This window comes from Cervus canadensis, chromosome 29 (assembly GCF_019320065.1).
Source record: "Cervus canadensis isolate Bull #8, Minnesota chromosome 29, ASM1932006v1, whole genome shotgun sequence".
In the NCBI taxonomy this organism is placed as follows: domain Eukaryota; kingdom Metazoa; phylum Chordata; class Mammalia; order Artiodactyla; family Cervidae; genus Cervus; species Cervus canadensis.
Genome location: NC_057414.1, coordinates 43,342,512 through 43,369,791, shown reverse-complemented (window position 1 = coordinate 43,369,791; position 27,280 = coordinate 43,342,512). Strand labels below are relative to the sequence as shown.

The 27,280-nt window shown below is 45.8% G+C and overlaps 1 protein-coding gene across 15 annotated transcripts in view; it reads right to left on the bottom strand.

The window, feature by feature from the left end:
• PPP6R3 (protein phosphatase 6 regulatory subunit 3) overlaps positions 1-27,280 on the bottom strand; it is a 123,335-nt gene that overhangs the window by 53,731 nt on the left and 42,324 nt on the right. For 14 of the 15 annotated variants that reach the window (XM_043452469.1, XM_043452473.1, XM_043452474.1 and 11 more), the window contains 6 exons: positions 14,738-14,970; positions 10,335-10,521; positions 7,093-7,230; positions 4,583-4,648; positions 2,480-2,592; positions 42-155 (listed from right to left, as the gene is read on the bottom strand). In XM_043452469.1, the coding sequence (XP_043308404.1) occupies positions 42-155; positions 2,480-2,592; positions 4,583-4,648; positions 7,093-7,230; positions 10,335-10,521; positions 14,738-14,964 (845 nt within the window). In that variant the 5' untranslated portion in view covers positions 14,965-14,970. Of the gene's footprint in view, positions 1-41; positions 156-2,479; positions 2,593-4,582; positions 4,649-7,092; positions 7,231-10,334; positions 10,522-14,301; positions 14,415-14,737; positions 14,971-27,280 lie in introns of those variants that run through there. The other variant, XM_043452484.1, reaches the window with a different exon arrangement.

Below are 27,280 nucleotides of genomic sequence, written 5' to 3'. Positions count from 1 at the left end.
AAACCAAATGACTCATTTCGCGAAACAGATGGAAAACTTACGTTGGTCGCCGTGTCTCAAGTAAAGTCAACAGTATCTGGATTGCACTGACTATGGCCGATTCATTTTTCTCCGTGTGGAAAATATTTGATAGAAGCTGCTCTATAATTTCTTGCCTAGGGAAACAAATCAACAGTCAAGTGCTAACTGTAATGTTATTTAACACTAACAACTTCGGAAGAAAAGGTCACAGTAATACAAGTACTATATAAGAATGTACTTAATTAACAAAGATCTAAAACAGGTACAAGAGAGTATCAATTGCTGCATTTTGCCCTAAAATTAAAACCTGGTAAATCAAAATAATGTGGCAGTAGTGAAATGGATCTGACTGAACTACTGCCCATCAAGTATTCTCCACAAGCTCTATCCAGGACACTCTCCTATGCATGTAAACAGGTCACAATTAAGGTAAAATACAAGGGTAACCTGTTAGGTAAATTTATACGCATGTTTGCAAGGAAAATCTGTTCCCCAGGCTCTCAGTAATTTTTAGAACCCGTGCGGATTAAGAAATGGAATCTCCCTCGCACTGTGACCGACAGCTGGGTGTTCCTGTCGCTCGCCTGACACACACACCAGTCTCCCCACAGCACAGTGGGCTCAACGGATACTAACGCCAGCTCCTCCGCCAGGGCAGGATGGCAAGCAGGGAATACACTCTTCCTCTTTGGAGGAAGCAAACAAAACTGACATCTAACCTAACTTCAGAGGATCCCCTCGCAGGAAGCAGTCTTCCAGTATTCCCAGCCAGCACTCAAACTGCTTATAAGACCTCTACCCTAAACAGTATTGTAAAAGTCACTCAACACACAGCAGTCTATAGAATAAATATTAAACTTGGAATTAAGCTCTGAAAAACAGGCTGCTTTTCCCTTTTTTACAGGAAACACATATATTCTTCCAACAGCAGCCTCACCGCAGAGAGAGAGGTACCAAGCACCACCTGTGACACGGCCACTCAGGAGGTGACCAGTCTGAACTGACCTGAGTGCAAAGTACACGCTGGATTCCCCAAATGTGTACACATAAGTGAATGGAGAGTAGTTCATTGGTAATTTTAAATAAACACATGTTGGAATATTTTTCTATCAATAATAGAATATACACTTACATAAATATTTTGTATAAATTATAAATATATACTTATTCTAGAATATATAAAAATTAATTTCACCTATTTTTTACTTTTATATGGCTACTAGAAAAATTTTAATTACATGTGACTTTTACTGTATTTTTATTAGACAACACAATCATGTACCATATGAAATTACTGACAGCCCACATTTTTTAACCTATTTGAATGGCAATTTCATATGGTTCAATATCATACTAGTAGAATTACTAGTACTGTATGGAGTACCTAAGCCACAATGACAAGGATAACTAAAACGGGGCAGGTAAAATGACATTTTACTCAGAAGCTTACAATCTCTTAAGTTTTGCTACTCGAGAGAACTAGTGAACTCCTTCCTATTCTATAATACACACTGGAAAATAAAACTTTATTTCTCAGAATACAGTTTAAAACAAGATATTTTGTCTCTAATTTGCTCCTTGCTTGTCTCACACCTGATTAAATAACACACACACGTCTTATTTTAATAAAAGGGCCTTCCAAGCCAAAAGATGCAAATAAGCCTCAATACATAGGAACACTAAAAAACGTCCCAACAAAGTCACTAAGAAGAACAACAGTAGCAGTAAACTGAAGCTAAACTGTCACTCATATGTAACAATGCTAACTATTCACGGTCTTTCCCAATTATTCATCCAAAGTGGGGAAATGCCTTATTTTTATTAAAATAACTTTTAGTTTTATGGATTCAGGTTGAATACATGCACAATGCTTGATGGCCAATATTCTTGAAATCGTGTGGCTCTAGATATACCAGTATGGTAGGCTGGCCACTCACAAACTTCACAATCGTACACCATCCCTAAGTGGTCTTCCACCTTAATACAGGATGTCTGTTCACTGGGAATTGCCTAGAAACAAGGGCAAAAGCAATACAAAGAAACAAAAGACCCAGGATGTGTAACCCTTCATATCAGGCCTGGTCAGGAGACCCCTCGACAGCCGCCAAGATAAGAGTGAATCCTAAGAAGAGCTTCTGATCAAATGTGTTTGCACTTAAGACTCTCTTCTCTCAAAGACCATGGAGGCAGTGACTGCAGTTATGGTATCGGTGTCCCATCTCACAACCCTACACAGAAATGGCTCTTATTTATTAACACATTCTTACCCTGTAGGTCTTCAATGGGCATCATGAGGGGCTGAGATGAGATGAGCAGGTTCTCCTGCCTTCTCGCCTGCCCACAGGTATTTTCCGGGGACTCAATCCCCACGTGAGGAACACTTACCAAAGAGTGACAAGGGTAACGTATCACAGAGCGTCAAGGAGAAAAGACAACAAGAACAGAGATGCAAACATACTTCTCTAGAGTGGCAAGCAGGGGGTCTGGCTCTGCACTGCTCTGGACCTGTAACATCTGGTCTCTGCTCAGGCGGACAATCTCACAAAGTGACTGTGCTGCATTTGAGTGCCGCTAGAGGAAAGAAGCACAGTGTCAACTACAGAACACACCAGGAGTCAAACTTACAATAAAGAGTGAAGAAACTGCTTAAGAAGTAACACAAATTAACACTGGCCATAAGCTACAGTAAATAAGAAATAACGTATGTAAAGTACTGAGTGTTTTACCCTCTTGGGCTGATGAGCTTTGTTAACAATACTGACAACAAAATACAGCTGCTGTGTGTAGAGAAATGTGATTAAAGTTCTGGCAAGGAAAATTTCTACAATTAAACTTGAAAAAAAAAATGTATGCCCTCAACTGATATACTTTTAGCAGCACAGAAAGATGAACCCACTTCCTTGACTTTTAAAAAAAAAAGCGCAGCTTTCTGGAATGTATTAGTAAGAAACACTACACCTTCTTCCCATGCTTAGCGTGTGACCCTACAGGACACTCTGAGATGCTGGCACTGAGCGCCGCCTGCCCGGGGAGAGCAGAACAGTGGGATTCTAATGCAGATGACAACAGGCACCAGGATATCAAAACCCACTGTTTGGAATCAGGTGTCACAAACTTACTTAATAAATATACACTGGTCAGTATAGGGTAGCATGCAGTTTATCACTTAATACACAACAGAAATAGCAACAGGACTGTCCAGAAAAACAAAATAAACTTTCTTGCAAGTCAAGTAGAGAAGGTGCTGATGCCCCATACACTTGGTCCTTTGCAAAAGGACTTGCTGCAGAGGTGGGCCTCTCCTTCATCAACCCTTCAGACAGCGACCGTGTCCAGCTGAGCAAGAAAAAGGCTAGTGAGGAGCAAGCTGCATCCCCACCCCAGGAATAGGCCAGGCCCACCTCTGCCCTCACGTACAGCGCACGGGAAATGTGCTCTAGAAACCATCGACCGCCCCCCACCTCCCCTCCCCCAGCCACAGCAGGAGGGCCGAGGCCCCTCTAAAGCTGTGGCACAGAAACCGGTCCACACGGGAGTGTCCTAAGTGTCAGCAGGAACAATACCACAGGGGGAACAAGTGAACTGTCGGAGGAGAGCTATAGCCCCATTCATGGCTAGCTCTTTTTTTTCTGAAGGCGACAGTGGGATGGAGAGCCTGCTTTTGATGAACTCCAGGTCCCAAAAAGTTTTGAATGGATTGGAGTAGAAGGGAAGTCCCCCTTCGTAAGGGAGAACACCCTCCGGCCACATGCTTCCTCCCCGGCACCGTTCTTCTACGGCGCTCACTCTCCAACTGACCCACAAGCCAGAGCATCGAAGGAGGGCGCCTGTGTGCGTGACACACCCGGCGTGTTCTGTGAACCAACTCCTTTGTAGATACTACATCGAACCACATGGAACCATCACTTCTCTAGGCAGAAATGGCCACATGCTGGCCACTCCACAGGGCTCAGAGCAGCAGAGAAGCTGGGTGACTGTCTCCACTACAGCGGCACACCCACTGGTGACTCCACCCCACCCCACCCCACCCCACCCCACCGAGCTCCCTGTGCAAACTCCAGAGCAGCTTTGACGCTGCCACCCAATCAACCTTCAGCACCCAGGACAAAAACCAAACCAGTCAGGGCACAAAAGCCTGAGTCCCCAAGAGCCCAGCACTCTGGGACCCACTGGGGACCCGGAGCTGCTGTGTGTCTGGAGGCTTTCTCCAGAATGGAAAACACAAGCGCAGACAGATGTGGCCACATCCTCTGGGCTAAAGATGGGGATAAAAGAAAAATGTGTGGAGGAGGTTTGTGACGAAGACGAACAGATGCAGCCCCCGCTCTAAAGAGATGGAGCGAGACCCAGGGCTTACCGTTTCACATTTGGGAAATTGGGTATCAGCAAAACACAGCATTTTTGAAAGCCTTCAATATTTAGAAAACTGCCAACCTGAAGCATGCCAGGTGATTACTAGTACCTGTCCTCTACATTCACATCTAGTAAAATGCTCTGTGCCCAAATGAACAGGACTCTTTTTCCAAAAAAATCAAGTTCAGAGTCACAAAAGAGAACTTACATCTTCTTCTTGCGATGGATGAACTATTTCCACGAGCCTCTGGATAATTTTCTCCTCATTTAACCACTGTAAAACACATTGTAGAAGGAATCATAGCAATGAGTGGCTCCTGTTCAAGCCCCAATGAAGATTAACATACTTGGAAATATCCATCATATTTTAAGGAGAATGCTACAGGTTTTCTCTGAACTTTGAACACAACAGGAAATTAAAAGTCCCCCAAAGAAAATACCAGTGAATATATTATTTTAACAGTAGCTACAGTACCAACTACTCCCAATGTTGCAAAACCACATCCCCAAATTCTACACATCAGCTTAGTGATGTTAGTTCTCAGGCACTGAGTACTAAAAAAGTCTGTACTTTGGTTGTGAAGTGGAAGGGGAGATGGAATTTATACATTTTCTGTAAGAGTGGTCATTTTAAGGGAGCTTCAGAAAGGCTGAGAAAAACAGTATGTAGTATCAAGCCTCCGGTTTAAAACACACGATGAACTTTTAGATTCTAAAACAAAAACAACCACAGGAAATGTGGGGGCTGAAGGGGGGGGCACAGAAAGTTTATCTGCCCGGTCACATGTTAGCAAAGAGCTGTTATCATGACTAGGACATTCTTCTTTAACTATGTATGAACTACTGCCATGAATGAAAATATGAAAGGGGTAAGAATAAATGAAAAAACACCTGGCATAATATTAATTCCACAAGGAAGAGAAACACCAAGTAAATAAAGGCAATCTCTACCCAGAACAGATGGGTGGACACACACACACACAATCCCTAAAGTTAAAAGAGATGGGGGATGGGAGGCAGGAAATCAAACACAATTTGCCAAAGGCCGCAGAGAAATTCTTAGGTTGTCCTCAAGCTCCTCAAGGAGAATATGCCGAAGGAAAATGCAAACAAAAGATCTCAGGAGACCACCAGGAAGGCAGGGGCCCATCTTATTTTAAGATGTTTTAAAATGTGCACATGAAGCCCCTCGGGGGTCATGTTCACACACAGATTCTGACCCAGCAGGGCAGCGGTGAGATCCAGGTGATGTTTGGGACCACACTCTGAGTAGCCACGTCCTCAAACAGGACGCAAACACCTCTACAGAGAAGCTAGGGCTGAGGGTTCCGACCACCCAGAGAGAAAGGAGGAAACTTTGTGGGCAGTGAACAAATCAATCCCCCCCACCCACCTTCACAGCTACTAGCAAGTACCCACAGTCCAAGCCCACAGCTGGCCCCCAGATCAAAGCCAGACATTCAGGAGTTCTAACTACCTTTCCCTCGACCTCTGCCTTTATTAACCACCTACTACTACATCCCTTGAGAAGCACACCTACTCCCTTGGAAGTAAGCCCTAAAATCCAACCCAGAAGTGACCAAAGGAACTCTAAGAAACCATACTGAATAACCTACTCCAGTAATAACAGATATGAAGGCAACCACGCTCTTAGCCGTAACTGCCTTCTCTGGAGTCCCAGTCTCTACGGAGAAAACACTCGCACCCTCAAACACACGCCTAAAGGTGGCCGAAGCCCCAGTTTAGGGCCCTTTCCTGGGGTGTTCACACCAGGTCCTCTCAGCTGACATACTCACGTGGCCATGCTCTCAGAAGACCTCTGCCTGGTCCTACAGACCCGGCCTGACACCGTTCCCTGACACCGCCCCCACACCACACCCCACACCTGTCACGCCTGCCCACCTCGGCAGACTGTGCCCCTCTCCCTGGGACACTTCCTGGCAGACCCCACTAACTCTCCTCTGGGCCTTCCCAGGTCTTCAGCATTGTCAATAAAACTCATTTCCAGAGTTCTGAGGTTTGAGGTTGAGTATTAAAGACAGAATGGGCTGGGGAATGGTTCTGGACAAGGCAGTGAAGGGGACGAAAGAGAAGAAGAGAGGGAAGAGGCAGAGCTGAGAGCCTGCGAGAAACGTCACCTTCAAGTCATTCACACCCTCCTCTTCCCACCCAAGACAATCCTCCAGAGACGTATGTCCCGGAATAACCACCTCCCCCAAATCTGAAACACGTGCCCCTTTGGAGGTAAACTCCATTCTCCTCCTATCCCATGCTCCTAGGCATCCATGAGAAGGTTACTCCCAAAGCCAGATTCCCTGGGAATACCACACCTCTTCCTTTTGACTTTTAGAGACATCCCTGCAGGTGACCATCTCAAGACAGAGAAGACTCCTCACAGCCTGCTCAAACGAGACTCAGAGCTCCCGACCTTCTCATTTCTGCTCTTCCCACCAGACCAGCTAAGACAAATCCTCAATCCAGTCTACCTTCCCACTCCGCTAAAGAGCAAGCCAGCAAAGGAAAAGAACAAGAAGACAGCCTGTGTCTCTCGGGACATGCACACGGGCAGCCCTAACCCTGGAAAAATCCGGATTTCTTCCTGTGGTGGAGCCCGCCTCCTGCCCCCCATCCTGGCTCCCAGACCCTTACTACCAGTCCCTGGAGTCCCACGCGGATGGCGCAGCCCAGGGGCGGGAGCGCCCCGCCCTGACCACTCACATTCAGCACCTCCTGCCTGGGCTGCGGGGGCTCGATGCATGTCAGGAGCCTGAGCAGCAAGTCCATGATGGCCGACGTTCCTATGTGCTTCATGATAAGGTCCACAAAGTCACGTTTCTTCTTCAGGAAATCCACAATCTAGAGGAGAATAGCCACAACTGAAAGACACGTCCCAGGGGAACTACTAGCTTTAGGACACTTTCAGTCCTGACCCCTCGGGCTGCCCCCTCCAAAGTCCCATCACCACTTTAAGTTAAGGCAAGTCAAAGGCTGAATTAGTCATAAGATGTCAAACTGGAAAGCCTTCTGATTGTTACAGAACTGAAAAACCTCTTAAAAAAAAAATCTCCTAAGTCACCACCTGTTCCCTGATACAAACACACCATAACAGAATCTTTCATTTCTGCTCACTTTCATTATTAATTCTGAAAGAATGAGGATCAAAAATTTAACACTCCATAAAAGGCAAGAGAATATACCACTTAACAGTTTATAGACATAAAGCAAGTCCATTAGACTTTACACAAAAATGCAGACTAAACATTCAAAGTCCTAACTGTACTCTAGCAAGTAAGAAAAACATTCAAAACAGATTTCTGCATCAAAGTGGCTAACTCACATGCTACAGAAAATCACAGCTGCATTTTATTTCAGCCACTCACCTGATGAGATTAACACCAGGAGGGTGAGCGTGGGAGAGACTGACCATTAGCCCGAGGGGATGAGGAAACATTACTGAAGTCAGGGTTGCCACCTGGGTCTCTCCTGCACAGAAGAGACCTGCTCTGCCTCGGACCCCCGTGTACCTTCTGGCTTTTGTCCGCGTGCAGGAATCATCTGCTCAGAAGTCCCAGCAGCAGCATAGCCAGTGAGGCAGCTGCCGTGACAGTATCACCCTGACGTCTCCCAGAAGCTTGTAAGGTGGGGCTGCTCAACTCAAATGTTCTAGGTGAGGAAACTGAGGCCCAGACCAGCCAAGGATTTTGCTAGAAGCTAAAAAGTGGTTGCCCTGAGATTTAAATCCAACAGAGCCACAAGCTCATCACCCCACATGACAGCTACAAGGCGGGGTGAGCTAAAACTGCTTCACACCGTCAGGTGGAAAGGCAGAATTCACCATCACACACTGCTTCTCTAAACAGTGAGGTTAAAGGCTGTAACACAGACCTTCAGTAAGTTATACATAATTAATCCATTCACAGCTGAGTCACTTAGTCATTTTTAAAAGCACAGTGGAGGAGAGGGGAAGAAAAGGAGGCATGTGATCAAAACACTGCACTGAGTGGCCGAAGCACCGACTGCAGAGCCGGCAGGCAGGGCCGAGGGGGCAGAGCGAGGAAGGCGAGGCGGCCTGTCTGGGGGAGGGCGCTCGCCCACCAGCACTCAGGGTGCCCCTCACAGAGGTCCTGCTGCTCTGGGAAGGGTCTGCACTGGTTAAGTCAGACTGAGTCTGAATTCAGTCGCACATACCCTTACTAACATATCATGTGATGGGAAACCTTCACTTACACTCATAATTCTCAAAAGGAGAGGAAGGTGCCAGTGTGGGCTTCTCCTGTAGCTGAAAGAGCAAGCAAGGACTCTGGAATCCTCTCGTGACTGAGGGCCGAACTGAGAAGCACAACGAGCAGCAGAGTGAACAGGCCTGCTCTCGGCGCTGAAGTGGCACGTGCCGCCTTCTGCACACAGGTAACGCGTCTGACCTCGTGAAGCCCAGAGGGCTCAAAGTGTGTCTTCAATCTGTACTAAAGAGACACGGAACACCAGGCCCCACAGACTTGGGCTCCCGGGCACAGAGGGAGGAGACAGGCACAAGGAGATGTGAGACTGGTCTCGATCGTGACCACAGCCACCGGGAACTGACCAGGACACAGACTGATGGGGTGACCTGAGCTCTCCTAGGAGAGTAAGCAGTCCTGTCATTTCTCACCCAAAAGCAGGGGGAGGAAGGACGAGCTGTACTGGAGTGACTGGGATTCGGGGATTACTATCTAAGAAACAAGAACCTCAGTTCCCACACATTGAGAAAGGCAATCCTGCTCAACTAAGAACACGAAAGCATGACCTCGTCTGTCTAAAATAAGGCCTGCATGCACTTGGCCTTGGCACAGGGCAGGCGTACTGGGCCGAAAATAGTCCCAGCCCCTCCAGGTCTGCTGATAGCAAGGACGGGTCACGGAGCCTGCCTTTCACCATGAAGGATGCCAGGCCCAACTGCTGTGACCCCTGCACCCCCGTCATCACACCCCCACTGCCTGCACTCTGCAAACTCTTAAGTTTGTTCTTGGGCATCTGAGGCTCCTGCTGCTTCCTGGGGCCCGTTTCCGTAAGTGAATCCTAATCTCCTTGTAAGCAGATCCTTTTCCATACCAGTACCCGCCAGAGCCATGATTCTCAAATTTTAGCATGCATCCCAGTCATCTGGGAGGCTTCTTACACCCCAGACCGCAGGCCCCACCCAGGGTGTCTGACTCAGCAGGTCTGGAATGGAGCTCAAGAACCTGCGTTTCCAACAAATTCTCGGGCGGTATTCATGCTGCTGGACCAGAGACCACACTTTGGAGAACAACCACACACAGCAGATACTGGGAAATACAAGTTTCCAGGTAGACGAGAACGAGGAGGAGGAGGGAGAGCAGAACAGCGGGAGGAGGTCCCGGCCGAATCCCCGCCAAGCTCTACTGGACAGAAGAGCAACGCCCCCTGTGTGTACGCGGCAGTCACTACCCAGAGGTCTCAAGCTTTTGGGTGGAAGCAAAATAGAAGGAAAAAAAAACTAACTGTATGAACTAATCACCAATCGCATTTATGGGAAAGCTTTCTGACTTAAGCTTCACTTGTGATCTTCACCAGGGAAAAGAATAAATAAACGAACTGCTGATTTACCTCAGCCACTGGGACACCACCCACACACCCTGTTGCCCTGTGCACCCTCACGCGACCCTCACAAACTGACCCCAACATGCTCTTGCTTCCAACCACCTGTCAGAAAAGGAAGCCAAAGTACACTGAAAAACTGAGATATGAGGCACTTAGAAAAGATCAAATTAGAAAGTGTTCCTTAAGGCGTTAAGTCAGTGGAAAGTCAGCAAGCATTAAGGATATTTAAGGTGTAAAATCTATTCTTTTACAGAACGTGGGACATAAGGCACACTCAGAACACTGAAGCAACAAAAATCACTGAGGATCACCTCAGGGGATGCTCAGCCCTAATACTTACCTTTTTGGAAAACAGTATTTACCTGTTCTGGTTTTCTGCTGATAAGAATACTTAGCACCTTGCTGAAGAAACTGGCAAGTAGTGGGTTCAAGGGGGAATCGTTTAGGAGGAAGCTATACAATTTCATTAGCAAGGATTCATCTTCTCCCAGTCTATCGTTCATTTGGGAGACATCAGAAGTGAGCAACTCACAAGATATATTTGGATACCTAGAAGAACAGGATACTCACGTCATCATCTGTATGAACAGTTTACTTACATAAATCAGAACACAGATCAGAAAGGCTTCCTAAAACTTTGTGAAAATTGTTTAAAAAAATCTTCCGGGAATGAGAAAATAATTTCAATCCATTCTGCCAATTTAAACTAGAGTGAATTTTCTTCCATGTCTAAAAACCAATAGTTTCCCCAACAAAACCAGAGCACACCTGGGACTCAGAAGGCGAGGGCGGGGACCCCTCAGAGGGGGCAAGACGCAGCCGTGGGCCGCAGCCCTCAGCCGCCCGCTCTGGTGCGGGAAGCAGCGCAGCTTGCAGGACCACCGCAGGGGAAGCCGGCTTCCGGCAAACTGCCCTGCTCACGGCACCGTGCGGCTGCTCGAGACACAGCTCGGTTCCTGGACAGGCGGCCTGTGTTCTCAGAAGGGCTGTCTGTGGTATTAGAAAGCTGGGCGTGCCAAGTATCCAGTCCACATTACATGTGAAGAGAACAAACACTTTAATATACTCGAGCAGAGAAGAGGACACAGCCTGGATTCCCCGTGTGGGAAAACAAAGTGTATATGGAAACTGAGCTGTCCACAGAAGCCTTCCAGTCTCCTGGGACCAGCCCACCTCGGATCTCACTGCTCTGTGCCACAGCCCTCCTCCACAGGCCCCCAGCCCTGACAACACCCACACCCCAGTGGCACGTCTGCCCTGAGCGCCGGGGCGCTCTCTCTGAACAGGCAGCAGCAGATTCCTTTCCTCCACTCGCTTCTTTAACCACAAATGACTTCTCATCTGTTCTCAGAGCGATCACGGAGACTCCCAGGCCTGCCCAGACTGCACTCTCCCCCACCTGCCATTCCCTTCTCTGCTCTTTATCCCTCCCTGGTGAGCAGAAGCAGCAGGGAGTGGCGAGCTCTGATGTTGACCAGGACAGGGAGATGACAAAACAGCCTGAAATGGCTCTGTGACAACAGAGAGGGCTAGAGACTGTGGCCAGAACCCATGCGGCATCCCTGAGACAAGCCGGCAGCTGCCTGTGGACCAGTGACTTGAGAAGCAACTGGCAGCGGACCAGAAGCTGCAGTACTTAGCGGGTGGGACACTGAACAGTGTAAGAATGTCCCCAAATCAGCCTTTTCAGGGAGAAAAACACGGAAAAGACATACAACAGAACTGGCAGGCGTGTGGGCGCAAAGATCACATCGCCAAATCGCTGTCGTTGAGGCGATGGCTCAATCAAATCAAAGTCTGTCCTCACTTCAATTTACAGCCACATCGGCTCAAAGACACCACAACACAAAGTCACCAGTAGGCTGGAGAGGAAGCAGGGGTGACCCATGGGGCCTCTGGAGTCAAACAGCCCAGGCTCAGAACCTGCCTCCACCACTTACAAGCTGTATCACCCCAGGCACATTACCTGACTTCACTGGACCTCAGTTTCCAAGGCTGCAATAGGAAGACAACAATCCCTATCTCATGGAAGAGAATAATACAAAATTCTGAGAAGGTCTAGAGTAAGTAAATACCAGCTGTTTTAATTTATCTTTATTTGCTACTTCATAAAACTTCTGAAATGAAGTTTTATTGGGATGTGGAGTTATCTCAACTGCCCCAATGTGAAAGTTGCCAGCAGGCAAAGGGTCAGTAAAAGGGAGGAGACCCCAACTCCACTGCCACCCAACGTGTAAGGAGTAGTCTCAAAATTCTAACACGGGACGTCCAGAGGAGGGCATGGCATCTTGTAAAGTTTTCCACCTGCTTCTCCACGGCTGATCTGGAGGTCTGATCACGCTGAAGAAGCACGCACATGAGGTCCAGGCACTGATACGAAGGCTCAACGCTCTGGTGTGGAACAGGGCGGGGCTGCTCTCACTCTCCTACCTACCTCCCTGAGATTAAACAAGCCTCTCAAACACCCCGAGACTCCTCCACCCACCCCGCCCCACCCTGACCTCAGCTGCTCTGCACTGAGAACACAGCAGCAACGGGAAGAGAGCCCAGCCCCGCTGGGCCCCTTGTCTGCACCTGGCCCCTTCCTCCTCTGCGGTGAAGTCCCCCTACTGTCCTCCTGACCACTGAGGCCAGCCCAGCCCATCACCAGACCCCCACTCCCTCTACACCGGCCCGCCTCCCCAGCGCCACATCACCCCACCAGCACGTAAACACACCAGTATTTCTTCCATCTAGGAAAACACACAAACGCCTCTCCTAGCTCCACACCTGCCTGTAGCTCCCACTTGCTCTTTCTGCGCCTTTTCCAGAGAACTACCTGAAAGAGCTCTCTGCTTGGCCTCCAATCCTCCCTCAAAAGCACTGCTTCTGTTCCTCTGCTCTGAGAAACGGGCACTGCAGGGGCCTCCACATGGCAAACGCCAATGGCTGCCTGGCCTGTCAGCACAGCGCCCAAGTCCCCTGTCCCATCTCCCCTTCCTGGAGCCTGGCCACCCTTGACACTGAGGGCAGCAGCCCCGCCTGGGTCTGTTCTTGCTTCTGAAGTCCCTCTGTGGGAACCTTGACCAGACCAACAACATCTCAGCTTTGGGATTTATAACACTACTTAACGCCCTACTTTTAAAGTTTGGTTCGTTCAAATTTCTGCCACAGCAAACACCCCATCATTCATAAACTAGCCTAAATACATGCAACACTAGTCTAAATTTCCTTAGATGACCACAGTCCACCTTAACTCCGAGCAGCTTTCGGGTCCCCTCTGAGAAACCGCTCTGCGCTAGTCCAGGTCTCTGAGTCAGCCAGCTCCGGGCAGCTACCATCGCTGCTGGCTCTGTTCAGGCCAGAGGCTCAGCAGAGAGCCGCTCCACTCAGCTCAAGCTACGCTCTCTCGAAATGGTGCCAACCAAAAGGCTGCATGTCCAGGGAGACACACCTGCTCCTGCAGCCTCTGAGGAAGCACAGAACACTGGCGTGGCCATACAGCAGACGTCATGACTGCTTTTTGGTAAAATCAGCGACCTCCACAAGGCACGCCTACTCTCCTCCAGCTAGAGAAGTGTTCTGCCTCACGCAGCAGGTGAGGAAACAGACCCAAGAAGGGGGGCCTCTTGTTCAAGTTCTTGGAGCTCTAGGAGGAGAGGGCTACCGTCCTCCCGGGGGGGCTCCTGCCAGGATGAGCCCCCAACGAGCAGTACTCACACATGCAGGCTCACTGGGAAGGGCATTCCAAAGCATGAAGCATCTGTTTTTGAGGAAAGGAGGACACAGGTATTTCTGCCACCAAATTTCTTTCCTCGTCTAAAGTACTGATCTCCAAGTGGATGTGCAACTGAAGGCCAGCTGACAATCTCAATGGCTGGCAGAGAGCATGAATTCCCTGAAGATCCAAGCCATGAGCAATCTGAAAGCATCACTAAGTATTATTCCTCTGACAACAAAATTCTCCCCATGAAGAAATGAAAGATAACTGAAAAGAGGGAGACTGAGGGAGAAACGAGAATTTACTATAGGCCATAATTCTCCCCATGCCATCAAACTTATTTAATGCATAATCAATGACTTTTGTTTTGTTCCTGAATCAGTTCTATTTTCAGGGGGAGAGGGATGCCAAACATTTCAGAAGAGCTGGAGGTGGAAAAGCAACCAGCTGAAACCCGATGCCTTAAATACACACGGAGTATTTATAATTACAACGAGCGTCCAGTGGTCTGAACCCTGGGAAGCATTATGAGCTGACAAAACCAGTGCTGAAGAAGACAAATCCACAGTATTTATCCAAGGTATCAGCTGCTTAAACTTAGCTACACTAATGTTCACCAAGATCCATACCCTTATTTTCAGTTAACAAAAGGTCAGAATTTATAATCAGCAACACAGTTCATAAAGCAAGCTCTGGCTCGGCTGTGCCGTGTGATCTTGACAGTCACATAATCTCTGTTTTCCTATTTGCAAAAAAAGAGAGAAAATATTTACTTGGATCATCTCACTATTTTAAGGAACTTTATCACTGTTTATAATGTACTTTGCCCTTAGACAAAACCTTCTGGCGGAAATTTACAACATTCATTTTAAAACTCCTGTGATTTCACAGGACGTGGTTCCAGAACAGGCTGTTTGCCGCACTGAGCCTGTCCCTCTTGACACGTTAACATTCTGTACCTGGTCTCCGGCAGCCCTGAGAAGTTGCTGGACAACAAGAATGGTGATACATCCTGCCCCCACTTCACTTCAGCCCCACCCTAAAGAAAAGATTGAATTTTCTTACTTGTATCTGATCTTTTCATCCATGTCTTGCGGTGGTTCTTCAATAATGAATGAGACTAAATCTTCGAGACATTCTGCTTTTAAGAGAAACTCTATAAGTTTGCGGTTCTGTGCTTTACACTCCTGTAAAACATCTTCCTCATCCATTAACTCCTTCAGCGTTACATCTTCTCTTTCTAGAAGTGTGTCTATGTGGGATGATGAGTGAAGATCAAATTTCCAAAACATGCTGGTCTAAACAAAATGCAGAGATATTTAAAATAAAACTTCAACTTCACATATTAATTTTTCAAATTTCCACTTAGTTTTACAGTCTAAAATGCCAACTTGAATCACATGAGAAAAACAAGTTTCATTTTGAATCTATAACGTACCTTCTAAGTAAGTAAAACTGGTAAGACATTTTCCTTCTCAGAAAATATTTTTATAGATACCAAAAAATTCTGACTTGAAAATGCTGAAAGAATGCTAAAACCTAGTATTTTAACCTGCAAAATTAACCCACCCATACTTAAAGAATTTAGTGCTGGGAAAGGAAGAAAATAAATCTTTTCTTCAGGGTGAGAAATACATTCTTACACAGAACTAGTATCCTCAACTACAAATGACAAGTATTGAGACCTACGTATGGGGTACTCTCCAGAATATTACAACATTAAATAACCACTGCAAACCAGAACTTTTAGCCCCAATAGCACTTTCACAGCTGAAAATCAGAAAGTCGTAAAATAGTAAAACCTATGCCAAAATCACTGCAGATGGTGATTGCAGCCATGAAATTAAAAGACGCTTACTTCTTGGAAGAAAAGTTATGAGCAACCTAGATAGCATATTAAAAAGCAAAGACATCACTTTGCCAATAAAGGTCTGTCTAGTCAAGTCTATGGTTTTTCCAGTGGTCATGTATGGATGGGAGAGTTGAACGGTGAAGAAAGCTGAGCACCGAAGAATTGATGCTTTTGATCTGTGGTGTTGGAGAAGACTCTTGAGAGACCCTTGGACTGCAAGGAGATCCAACCAGCCCATCCTAAAGGAGATCAGTCCTGGGTGTTCATTGGAAGGACTGATGCTGAAGCTGAAACTCCAATACTTTGGCCACCTCATGCGAAGAGCTGACTCATTGGAAAAGACCCTGATGCTGGGAGGGATTGGGGGCAGGAGGAACAGGGGACGACAGAGGATGAGATGGCTGGATGGCATCACCAACTTGATGGACATGAATTTGAGTAAACTCCGGGAGTTGGTGATGGACAGGGTGGCCTGGCGTGCTGTGATCCATGGGGTCGCAAAGAGTCAGACACAACTGAGCGACTGAACTGAACTGATGCCATTCTTAACAAAGAAACAAAAAATAGTAAAACTACCTTAAAAAGAGAAGTGTTCACCTTGTCTTCAAAGTTCATCATGGAAAATTAAACCTTAGGATGTCTACAGATTGACAAAATAGTTCACCATGCTTATTTTAAATACTTCAGCAAAGTCACTGACTGAAAAGCTACTAGTGATCTTCAAATACCTTCCCATGTCCCATCCCATAGTCACTGGGTCCAAAAGTAAAAGCAAAGTGAAGCTGCTCAGTCGTGTCTGACTCTTTGTGACCCCACGGACTATAGCCTGTCAGGCTTCTCCATCCATGGGATTTTCCAGGCAAGAATACTAGAGTGGGTTGCCATTTCCTGTATATGCTTATTTTGATCTGTAAGCCAAATTTCTGATAATCTAATAGTCTCTCCACTTGAAGTCAGAAAGCTAGATGTAGTTAATAATTTAGTCTTAAGTCTTAAAAAAAATTAGGTCTCATTTAAAGTAGCATGTCTTTTCATTTTTTTGGAATCCCACAGATGAAGGCAAAATATAAAGAAAAGTATTAATAAATGAATCACAAAAGCAAATCTGATAGAGCCCTTACTATTGGCTAATTTATCAGCATAAATAAAATACACACTCATGATCATCAACTGAAAACTGTAAATGTCCACAAACTATTAAAACATGGATCAAGATATAGTCACGTATCTACATCGATTAAAAAAATAACTTCCAAAATTTTAACCTTATAAAGGTAACTCATCATATACTGGTTTATAGAAAAAACTGATCATCAGTGGTGCTGAAATAACCAGTGTTGGCAAACTCTGGCTCATAGACCAAATCCAGCCCACAGACTGCAAGCTAAGAAGGGCTCTGATACTTTTAAAGGGCTGTTAAAGAGAACGGGGTTGAGGTAAGATCATGAGGCAGTGACCACGGGGGCCTGCACATGTACTATCTGGTAGTTCACAGTAAAGTTCAGTGTCCCGTCTCACATTCCTTTCTGCCATCTCTGCAACTGCCTGGAGGGGTGGAGCCACGCGGTGCCAGGCATGACCATCTACCAGACTCATTCTCTCCCTTCCATGGGCATTTGCCTAGACCACGTCCCCAGCCTCTTGGGCAGGTAGGTATGGCCACATGACAACGTTCTCTCCAATGTGCTGTGAGCCATCAAAACCTCCAAGTGGCCTCCTTTTCATCTGGCTGAATGTTGATGACACAAAAGACCCTGAGACAGACAGTAAGGCCCAAAGATGGAAGGTACCTCCATCCCCGAGTCAACCTGTGGAAAAATGCTGCCCGCCCACCTGAGAGTCACCCCAGGCCACGGGATGAGGAGCCACCACACACCTGGTCTGGGATCCAGCAGGACAGCCCACGTACCCAGCCATCTCCTCCAATCTCCGGAGCCCACAGCGTCATGTTCCTTTATACTTATTTTACTATACATATGAAAAGAATTCTTGGGCAACTATGTGTTTTAAAATGCCTAACTCCTTTTGCTCTCCACTATCCTAAATTAGAATAGCATTTTTCAAATCAGGACACCTTAAAATACACATTTCCACAGTGCATTTTCTTTAAATTGAGTAGGTATACTACAGGCTTAAAAATAAAATAAAGCCACAGTAGACTCTTAAACAAACATTATTTTATCTTCCAGCCAAACAGCAAACTGGACTGGAAGCAAATAGCACTGGTCAATCAGTTACCCCTGGCCTGCCCCTAAGTTCTACTAACTTGACCTTTGAAGTGGAATCAAGCTAGGCATGAACTAACAGGTACAAAGGTCAACTGCCAGGGGCCCTGAGGTAAATGGAGCCCTTTGAAAAATGTCTAATATACTAAAAATAAAAAAAACAAAAAAAAAACCTGAAAGGAGTCAGAATTTCAGTAGCTCATTTTCAGTAAATGTAAGTACTCTAAAATTTTTACCCTAGCTATATACCTCAATAGGATTGAGAGATAAGAGGGAACACAATTTCTTACAGTAAACCAAATCACAGACTTTTAAATAAATACTAACAAAGAGAGAAATGGTAAAATCAAACTACTCTCCATCTTTCTGAAAAATCCTAGAGTTGTTTTTGCCCTTCATGGATCACAGCCTTGTCACAGTGAAGGGGCTCATATAAGTCAATGAAGCTATGAGCCATGCCGTGCAGGGCCACCTAACATGGACGGGTCACAGTGGAGAGTTCTAACAAAATGTGGTCCACTGGAGGACAGACTAGCAAATCACACCAGTATTCTTGCTGGGAGAACCCCATCAACAGTATGAAAAAGCAAAAAGATATGATACCAGAAGATAAGGCCCCCAGGTCAGAAGGTATTCAGTACGCTACTGGGGAAGAGCAGAGGGCAGTTACTATCAGCTCTAGTAAGAATGAAGAGGCTGGGTCAAGGTGGAAATGACGCTCATTTGTGGATGTGTTTGGTGATGAAAGTACAGTTGGATGCCGTAAAGAACAGTATTGCATAGGAACCTGGAATGTTAGGTCCACGAATCAAGGCAAACTGGATGTGGTCAAGCAGGAGATGGCAAGAGTGAACATCAGCATCTTGGGAACCAGTGAACCAAAATGGGCAGGAATTGGTGAATTTAATTCAGTTGACTATTATATCTACCACTGTGGGCAAGAAGAAATGGAACAGCCCTCAGAATCAACAGTCTGAAATGCAGTATCTGGGTGCAATCTCAAAATGATAGAATGATCTCAAGTGTCAAGGCAAACCATTCAAAATCACAGTAATCCAAGTCTATGCTCCAACCACTAATGCCAAAGAAGCTGAAGTTGACCAGCTCTAAGAAGACCTACGAGACCTTTTAGAACTAACACCCAAAAAAAGATGTCCTTTTCATCACAGGGGACTTGAATGGAAAAGTAGGAAGTCAAGAGGTATCTGGAGTAACAGGCAAGTTTGGCCTTGGAGTACAAAATGAAGCAGGGCAAAGGCTAACAGTTTTGTCAAGCAAACACACTGGTCATAGCAAATATGGTCTTCCAACAACACAAGAGACAACCCTACATATGGACATCACCAGATGGTCAATACCGAAATCAGATTGATTCTACTCTTTGCAGCCAAAGATGAGAAGCTCTATACAGCCAGTAAAAACAAGACCTGGAGCTGACTGTGGCTCAGAGCATGAGCTCCTTATTGCAAAATTTAGGCTTAAATTGAAGAAAGTAGGGAAAACCACTAGGCCACTCAAGTATGACCTAAATCAAATCCCTTGAGTATACAGTGGAGGTGATGAATAAGATTCAAGGGATTATTAGATCTGATAGTCAGAGTGCCTGAAGAACTATGGATGGAAGTTTATAACACTGTGCAGTAGGCAATGACCAAAACCATCCCAAAGAAAAAGAAATGTAAGAAGGCAAAGTGCTTGTCTGAGGATGCCTTACAAATAGCTGAGAAGAGAAGCAAAAGGCAAAGGAGAAAGGGCAAGATGTACCCATCTGAACGCAGAGTTCCAAAGAATAGCAAGGAAAGGTAAGAAAGCCTTGCTAAGTGAACAATGCAAAGAAATAGAGGGAAAAATAGAATGGGAAAGACTGGAGATCTCTTGAAGAAAATTAGAGATACCAAGAGGACATTTCATGCAAAGATAGGCACAATAAAAGACAGAAACACTATGGACCTAACAGAAGCAGAAGAGATTCAGAAGTGGCAAGAATACACAGAAGAACTATACAAAACAGATCTTCACGACTCGAATAAGCACAACGGTGTGGTCACTCACCTAGAGCCAGACATCCCGGAGTGTGAAGTCAAATGGGAAGCGTTACCACAAATAAAGCTAGTGGAGGTGATAGAATTCCAATTGAGCTATTTCAAATCCTAGAAGATAATGTTGCTAAACTGCTGCACTCAGTATGTCAGCAAATGTGGAAAACTCAACAATGGCCACAAGACTGAAAAAGGTCAGTTTTCATTCCAATCCCAAATAAAGGCAAAGCCAAAGATGTATAAACTATCATACAATTGGGCTTACTTCACATGCCGTCAAAGTTATGTTCAAAATCCTTCAAGCTAGGCTTTAGCAGTTCATGAACTGAGATCTTCCAGATGTACAACCTGGGTTTAGAAAAGGCAGAGGAACCAAAGATCAAATTGCCAACATTCGTTGGATCACAGAGAAAGCAAGGGAACTCCAGAAAAACATCTATTTCTGCTTCATTGACTACGCTAAAACCCTTGACTGTGTGGATCACAACAAACTGTGAAAAATTTTTAAAGAGATGGGAACACTGGTCCACCGTACCCGTTTCCTGAGAAACCCGTATGCAGGTTAAGAAGCAACAGTTAGAATGAGACATGGAAGACAGACTGGTTCAAAACTGGGAAAGGAGTAGGCCAAGGCTATATATTGTCACCCTGCTTATTTAACATCTATGCAAGATTCCGGGTTGGATGAATCACAAGCTGGAATCAAGACTGCAGGGGAAAGTATCAACAACCTCAGATATGCAGATGATACTACTCTAATGGCAGAAAGAGAAGATTAAAGAACCACTTGATGAGGGTAAAAGAGGAGAGTGAAAAAGCTGGCTTAAAACTCAACATTCAAAAAAACTAAGACCACAGGATCCATGGTACACAGAAGGAGAAGAGCTGGCACTAACAGAAACATCACTCAAGCTGCAATATGAGTCATATGCAAGTTTAAATTTTCTACTAGCCACATTTTTTTTTTTTTACATTTAAAGTCACTCAGTCGTGTCTGGCTCTTTGAGACCCCATGGACTATACAGTCCATGGAATTCTCCAGGCCAGAATACTGGAGTGGGTAGCCTTTCCCTTCTAAGGGGAAAGGAGATCTTCCCAACCCAGGTCTCCCACATTGCAGGCGGATTCTTTACCAGCTGAGCCATAAGGGAAGCCCAAGAATACTGGAGTAGGTAGCCTATCCCTTTTCCAGTGGATCTTCCCGACCCAGGAATCGAACCAGGGTCTCCTGCATTGCAGGGGGATTCTTTACCAACTGAGCTATCAGGGAAGCCAAAACTCTGACACTTGTAGTTTGTTTCCTCCTGCTGCTTAAGAGAGAGAGAAAAAACGTCTGACGTTTGCAGCCTATTTCCTCCATTTGGAGACTCCCAGCCTTCCTACCTGTTACCCTCTCATTCCCTACTTCTCTCTTTTAGGAGAATTATGTTGCCTAGGGAAAGTGGCTAAAAAGTAAAAAAGAAACAGGTAAAATTAATTTTAAATGTATATACTGAACCTCATATATCTAAACATTAATATTTCAACTATTTCAAACATTACTATTCTTTTGGTAATAAGTCTTCAAATTCTTGTTGTTCTGACACTTCATAGCACTTCACAATTTGGAGCAGCCACATTTCAGATGCTTAAGAGTCACAGGTGGCCGTAAGGGACAAGACAGCTACAGTCGTGTGACTGCTACACCTGGAGTCAAAGTCTCTCTCCTGGTACTGAGACAGGCTCCCCATCTCCCTCCACTGCCAAAGTCAACAGTTAACCACTTTTTCCACACAAGGGCCAATACGGGGTGGGCGAGGACAGGTTATGGGCCATGGTTTTCCTTTCTTTTAAAATAGAAACATACCTGAGAAATCATGTTTAGTCTCACGTGTGTGTATACATAACTATATATATAAAGCAACTTAGACATTCTTAACTCAAAAAATAAGTCACAAGAAAATTAGAACTATTTTTTAACCTCTGCTATCTAGGGATACTCATAGGGATAAAAGGTAAAATGTTAAATTCTTCACCATGAGATAAAGGAGGATGCTAGCTGGAATCAGGAAGGCTACAAGTGGCTCACTCCTGGTAAAGATACACCTGGCCAAACTTTAAAATAGGTGCATGTCTCTGGGAATTCATTTCATTTCCTAAGTTAATTTAAAAAAAAAATAAGGAAAAAAATGCCTTGATCCCTCAAACATATTGGGAAACGATGTTTGATTAATTTTAAAAATAAATAAATAAAACTGGATTCCCCACTTGTCTGAGAGAAAACTGAGTCTTCACTGCCTCCTACAAAACAACTTGCTTATTACCCCATGTGGGGCAGACACATCTACCCCAGAGCTCTGGCCGAGCTGACCAGCAGCCTGGGAACAAGACGGAGTGAACAAGCCGCGCTCCCAAACGCTGTTCTTACTGGCTCACCCACTGCTGCCACCGTCCAGACACCGGGGGCCTTGGGGCCCAGCTCAGATTCAGGTGTGCAGGGAACCGAGTTGGGCGGCATCCGACAAGACCCCAATGGGGCAGGCTGGATTCAAGAAGGGTGTTCACTGAGGAAGGCACACCACTAGGAAAGGACAGAGGAAAGCACCTATAAACAGGAGGATGCAGTCAGTCACTCTGAAGGGAGTAAGTCACTGATAAACAGCCCCCGACAGCAATGCTGAAGGCAAATGCTGCAATTTTCATTTGAAGAGGAAGAAGCATGCAACAGAGGAGTAACGGAGGCCTTTGAAAGCAGTCCTCTTTAAGTACTAAGGGAAAATACCACAATGGGCTGGGACATCTACACAGTAGCTGCTTCTCCATTCTCAGCAAAGGTATGCAACTCACACAACTGTCTCCTCACCCCCACGCGGAGGCTGGACTAATCAAATCAAGAATCAAAGTGCCTGCTGCAAGCACAATTTCTTTACAGGAAAGGACAATACAAACTCAGGGCCAGCTTTGTTATATTTGCTCCAGAACTGCTCCTTCTGAAGAACACATCAAAAGAAATCAAGTTTCTATCATCCAGATGTTCCAGACTCTCTTCCCAGTTTTAATCTGTGACTTCTTCAGGTTGTGAGAATAGTAAAGGAGTAGAATCCATTTAATACGCACTATGTTAATTAGCCAGTACTTTTAAAGCGCTACTATGCACTGTATTGAGGAATGCAGGAATAACAAGATAAATGCTGCCTATCTTCTTCAAGAGTACAACACAACTGAGAACAAGGAAGATACAGAAAATGAATGGCATAAACTCCAAGCTTGTTCTGCAGAAAGGGAGCTCCAGGGAGAAGAGCCTGGCCAGAAAAGACGTCATGAAAATGAGGCCTAAGCTGGGCTCAAAACACAGGTAAGACTTAGTAGGTGATCCTGCAAGCTCGGAGGACAGACCCATAACTTGAAGGAGCTCACAGCAGGGAGAAGGTCCCGATGACGAGAAGTAAGAACCTTTACAGAAGGCACTAGGGAAGGTGAGGCAACCAGTTCTCAAAGAGCCAGGCAGGAACACACAGCAGAGTGGGGCAGGCTTGCTGTGCGGCGTGGGAGGGAGCCATTCTGTTCTACCTGAGATAACGGTACATTAAGATAGCTCTGTACGCAAGAATACTGGAGTGGGTTGCCTTCTCCAGGGGATCATCCTGACCCGGGATCAAACTCTCGTCTCCTGTGTCTCCAGCATTGGCAAGTGGATCCTTTACCACTGAGCTACCTGGGAAACCCATTAAGATAGTGATAGCAAAGATTAAACACAGTACACAGAAAAAGATGAGTCTGAACAGAAGTAGAGGAAAACGCCAAAGGAGATGAAACGGGAGCTGTGGCGCTCCCACACACTGTACTCCCACAAAGTCCGAGAGGGGGACTGAACTGAGGGCCAGGGCAGGGGGCGCTGAAGACAAAACCACTGAGGGGGACACTGCAGGTACCGCAGGGCAGGGGGTGCTGAAGACAAAACCACTGAGGTGGGCACTGCAGGTACCGTTCACCACTTGAAGACAGACAGAAAAGTCAAGTAAAGCAAGGCAACAAGATCAGCTCTAGAGTTTACACACCGTGAACAGGAAAGATGCATGTGAGAGGGTGAGCCTAGGCAAAGAGCAGGTAACCCAGAGATGGTTTTAAGAACTCACAGAGGGCGGTGAGGCCTTGCAAAAGCCTCCTTGAAAAGCAAGTTATTCCCTTCCTGAAATCCTAGAGATTTCACATTAAATATCTATCCCCTCACCCTCCAATTTCAATCATAATTCCCCCAAGGCCTAATTTTCATGTTTGAAATTCCTAGCTGTATACTTATGTATCAGATTTATGGCTTGCCCCTGGAATTCTGAGCCACCTGGCAAATACACAAAGCAAATATGTAGCCGCTGCTGCTGCTGCTGCTGACTCGCTTCAGTCCTGTCCAACTCTGTGAGACCCCACACACGGCAGCCCATGAGGCTCCCCTGTCCCTGGGATTCTCCAGGCAAGAACACTGGAGTGCGTTGCCATTTCCTTCTCCAATGCATGAAAGTGAAAAGTGAAAGTGAAGACAGTCATGTCCGACTCTTTGGCGACCCCATGGACTGCAGCCCACCAGGCTCCTCCGTCCATGGGATTTTCCAGGGAAGAGTACTGGAGTGGGTTGCCAGTGCCTTCTCTGATACCTAGCCACACACTGGGGCTAACTCCAAATACACTTCTGAGTGTATTTGGCAAGGGTGTGACCTTAAGCGCCCACTTCATGTTTATATTTAAATAGCCAACTGCCAGTCAAAAACATCCAGCGTCACTCCTGTCACAGTGTCCTCTAAAGTGTTCCTCTACAAACTCTCATTACGAAAACTCAAGTGAACATGAATTTCTGTGCACAACTTCCCCAGCTTCAAAAACTTCAATACAAGTAGATGCAAAGCATGACTTCCACATACTTATACATACAAGAAAAAGTTGTGTGGGAGTGTGTGGGTGTATTTTAAAAACTAAGGGATTGGAAAAGAAGCAATGAAGACAACAGCAATCCCTTTGTGCCAGGAGCCTCGTCAGAGATCAGAGCAATAAAGGCAAGGAAAACCCAGATGGATAGAGGAGTCTATTGGGGGGAGGGGTGTGTGTGTGTGTGTGTGTGTGTGTGTGTGTGTGTGTGTGTGTGTGTGTGTGTGTGTGTGTGTGTGTGTGTGTGTGTGTGTGTGTGTGTGTGTGTCTGTGTGTGTACACAAACTGAAAGGGAGGACGCAGTGTAGATAAGAGAATATGACAAAAGTCAAATCAGAGGGGTGTGTGTGTGTGTGTGTCTGTGTGTGTGTGTACACACAAACTGAAAGGGAGGACGCAGTGTAGATAAGAGAATATGACAAAAGTCAAATCAGAAAGTTCAAAGTAGAGGGTTTTCCATCTTAAGTGTCCAGCATTCTCTGAATCTCTGACACCAAGTGAGTTGTCAATAAATCTGACTCAAACATCATAAAGAAGTGACATGTAACTGGAGAGTAGGAGAAAACGCAATGCAAACAAAAGACCTGTCATCTGAAATGATTAGGAAATAGTTCCTAATCTAAAACTGTAACGACGGGATTCCCCAGCAGTCCAGTGATTAGCACTTGAAGCTTTTGCTGCTGGGGCCAGGGTTCAATCCCTGGTGGGAGAACTAATAAGATCCCACAGGCCACACCACGTGGCTAAACAGTAAATGAAATAGAACTGTAAGGAGGAAAGTTAGTCCTAACCAAGTCAGGAATGGTATGAAAATGGCACAGACAGAAAAAAAGAGAATTCTGTACTAACACAGGGTTGGGGAAAGACTTGGAAAATCCAACTCACCCATGTTTTTTTATTAAGTGAAAGCAAAGCAGTTCTATGCAGTTTTTGAGTCATCCAACTTGAAGCAAGTAGCCCCTTTTTTATTCATAATCTACTACGGACAAGGTGCCCAAAGAGAAGAGCCTTTTCAAATCAGATACAAATCCTGAAGAAAACTGAAATGCCACTGAAGGAAGACCAAAAAGAGACAAGTTTCAGATTAAGAATGAGCTAACTATCCTGGTTAATTTGGAGCTGGTTATAATTCTGTAACAGAAGACAGAAATGGCAAATTGGTCACAAATTTTAAAGCCCTCCCACTGCCCATTTTTTTTAACCTACCATCTTCCTTGCCCAGCAAACTAATCAGAATAAGTATAATCATAAGGCATATATATGAGACTACCTCAACACTCCCTGGACTGGCAGTTAAAAGTCTCCAGAAGTGCATTCTGTCATGAATGCTTCACCAACATGCAGCCGAGCATGCAGGAAGAGGCAGTCTCAGCCCGGACTGCTGCAACCGTACAGGGGTCCAAGCACCTTGCATGGTATGAGACACAAGCAGGGCGAACAGTCTCCACAGCCCCTTACAAAAAACAGTCTCCTCCAGCTATTCCACAGTAACAGTAAAAGGCCTAATACGGCAACTTTCCATGAAAGGTGGACTCCCAGGTCTGCGCTCTTCCCAACACAGCACATGGCCACAAGACTGGCGGAGAAAGCTGGTGAGTGGCCGGTCCCAGCAGCAGTCATCAAGAACGCAAGTCAGCCCCGGGCCAGCCTGGAGCAGGCTGACCTGTCACCTCATGTCTCTCGGGACACACTCATCAACAGGACCCATGTGTGTTCACAGGCAGGAAAAGATTCACTTGGCACACAGCACTCAGCTCCAAGAGCATGGGTGGTAACAATGGAGGAGCTCGGCACTGTGGCCAGTGACTCTATCGGAGTAGGTTGACCAGGATGCCAAGTTTGACAAAAATGCACAGAAAACACAAGTGAGTCAGTATTTTAAAATTCTGACATGACGAAACCAAGAGAAATTTACCAAACAGGGATAAATGTAAAGTCCTTTTTTTTTAAACTGAAAAATATGACACCATGGGGTGGGGGGGGGTGGGGGGTGGGGGGGGATTGCCAGACATAAGAAAACTGTTAAACAAGTTCAAAGATTTTAGTTAATTAGAAGTTCAACATAAAGCTTTTCTATGCTGTGAGTAACAAGCAAGTAATCTCAAAATGTGTCATAGATAATCATGTCTAGGTCTTGCAAGCTACTAACTCCACTGCAGCCTTCCCTGGGCAGATCAGCCCACATCGAACAGTATGGTGTCCTACTCTGGGGCAGAAGAAGAGACTGCCAACACATGGCACCCAAAAAGAACCAGGGTGACGGAAGGACTTGCCCCATGGAGGAAAAAAATAACTAGCTTTGCCTATCTCAGAGCTATTTTATGCTATCACAGAAAGCGTCCAAGGGGAAAATGAGCCAGTAAGTGAAAAGGGCAGATCGTCTGTGAGCAGGGGGTGCAGAAATGTGCTAAAGGTAAGGAACATGGACAAGACCCCAAGGCTGGAGGTGCCCTGGAAGCCTGGATTTTCTAAGAGGGCAACTTCCCGTTCTGGAGAGGAAGGCTGTACGAAGTGATCACCACACAGCCTCATGAATTTCTTTTCGAAGTCTGTTTGATATAAAAGGCATGGCTACATTTGGGCTGACAGGGAGTCT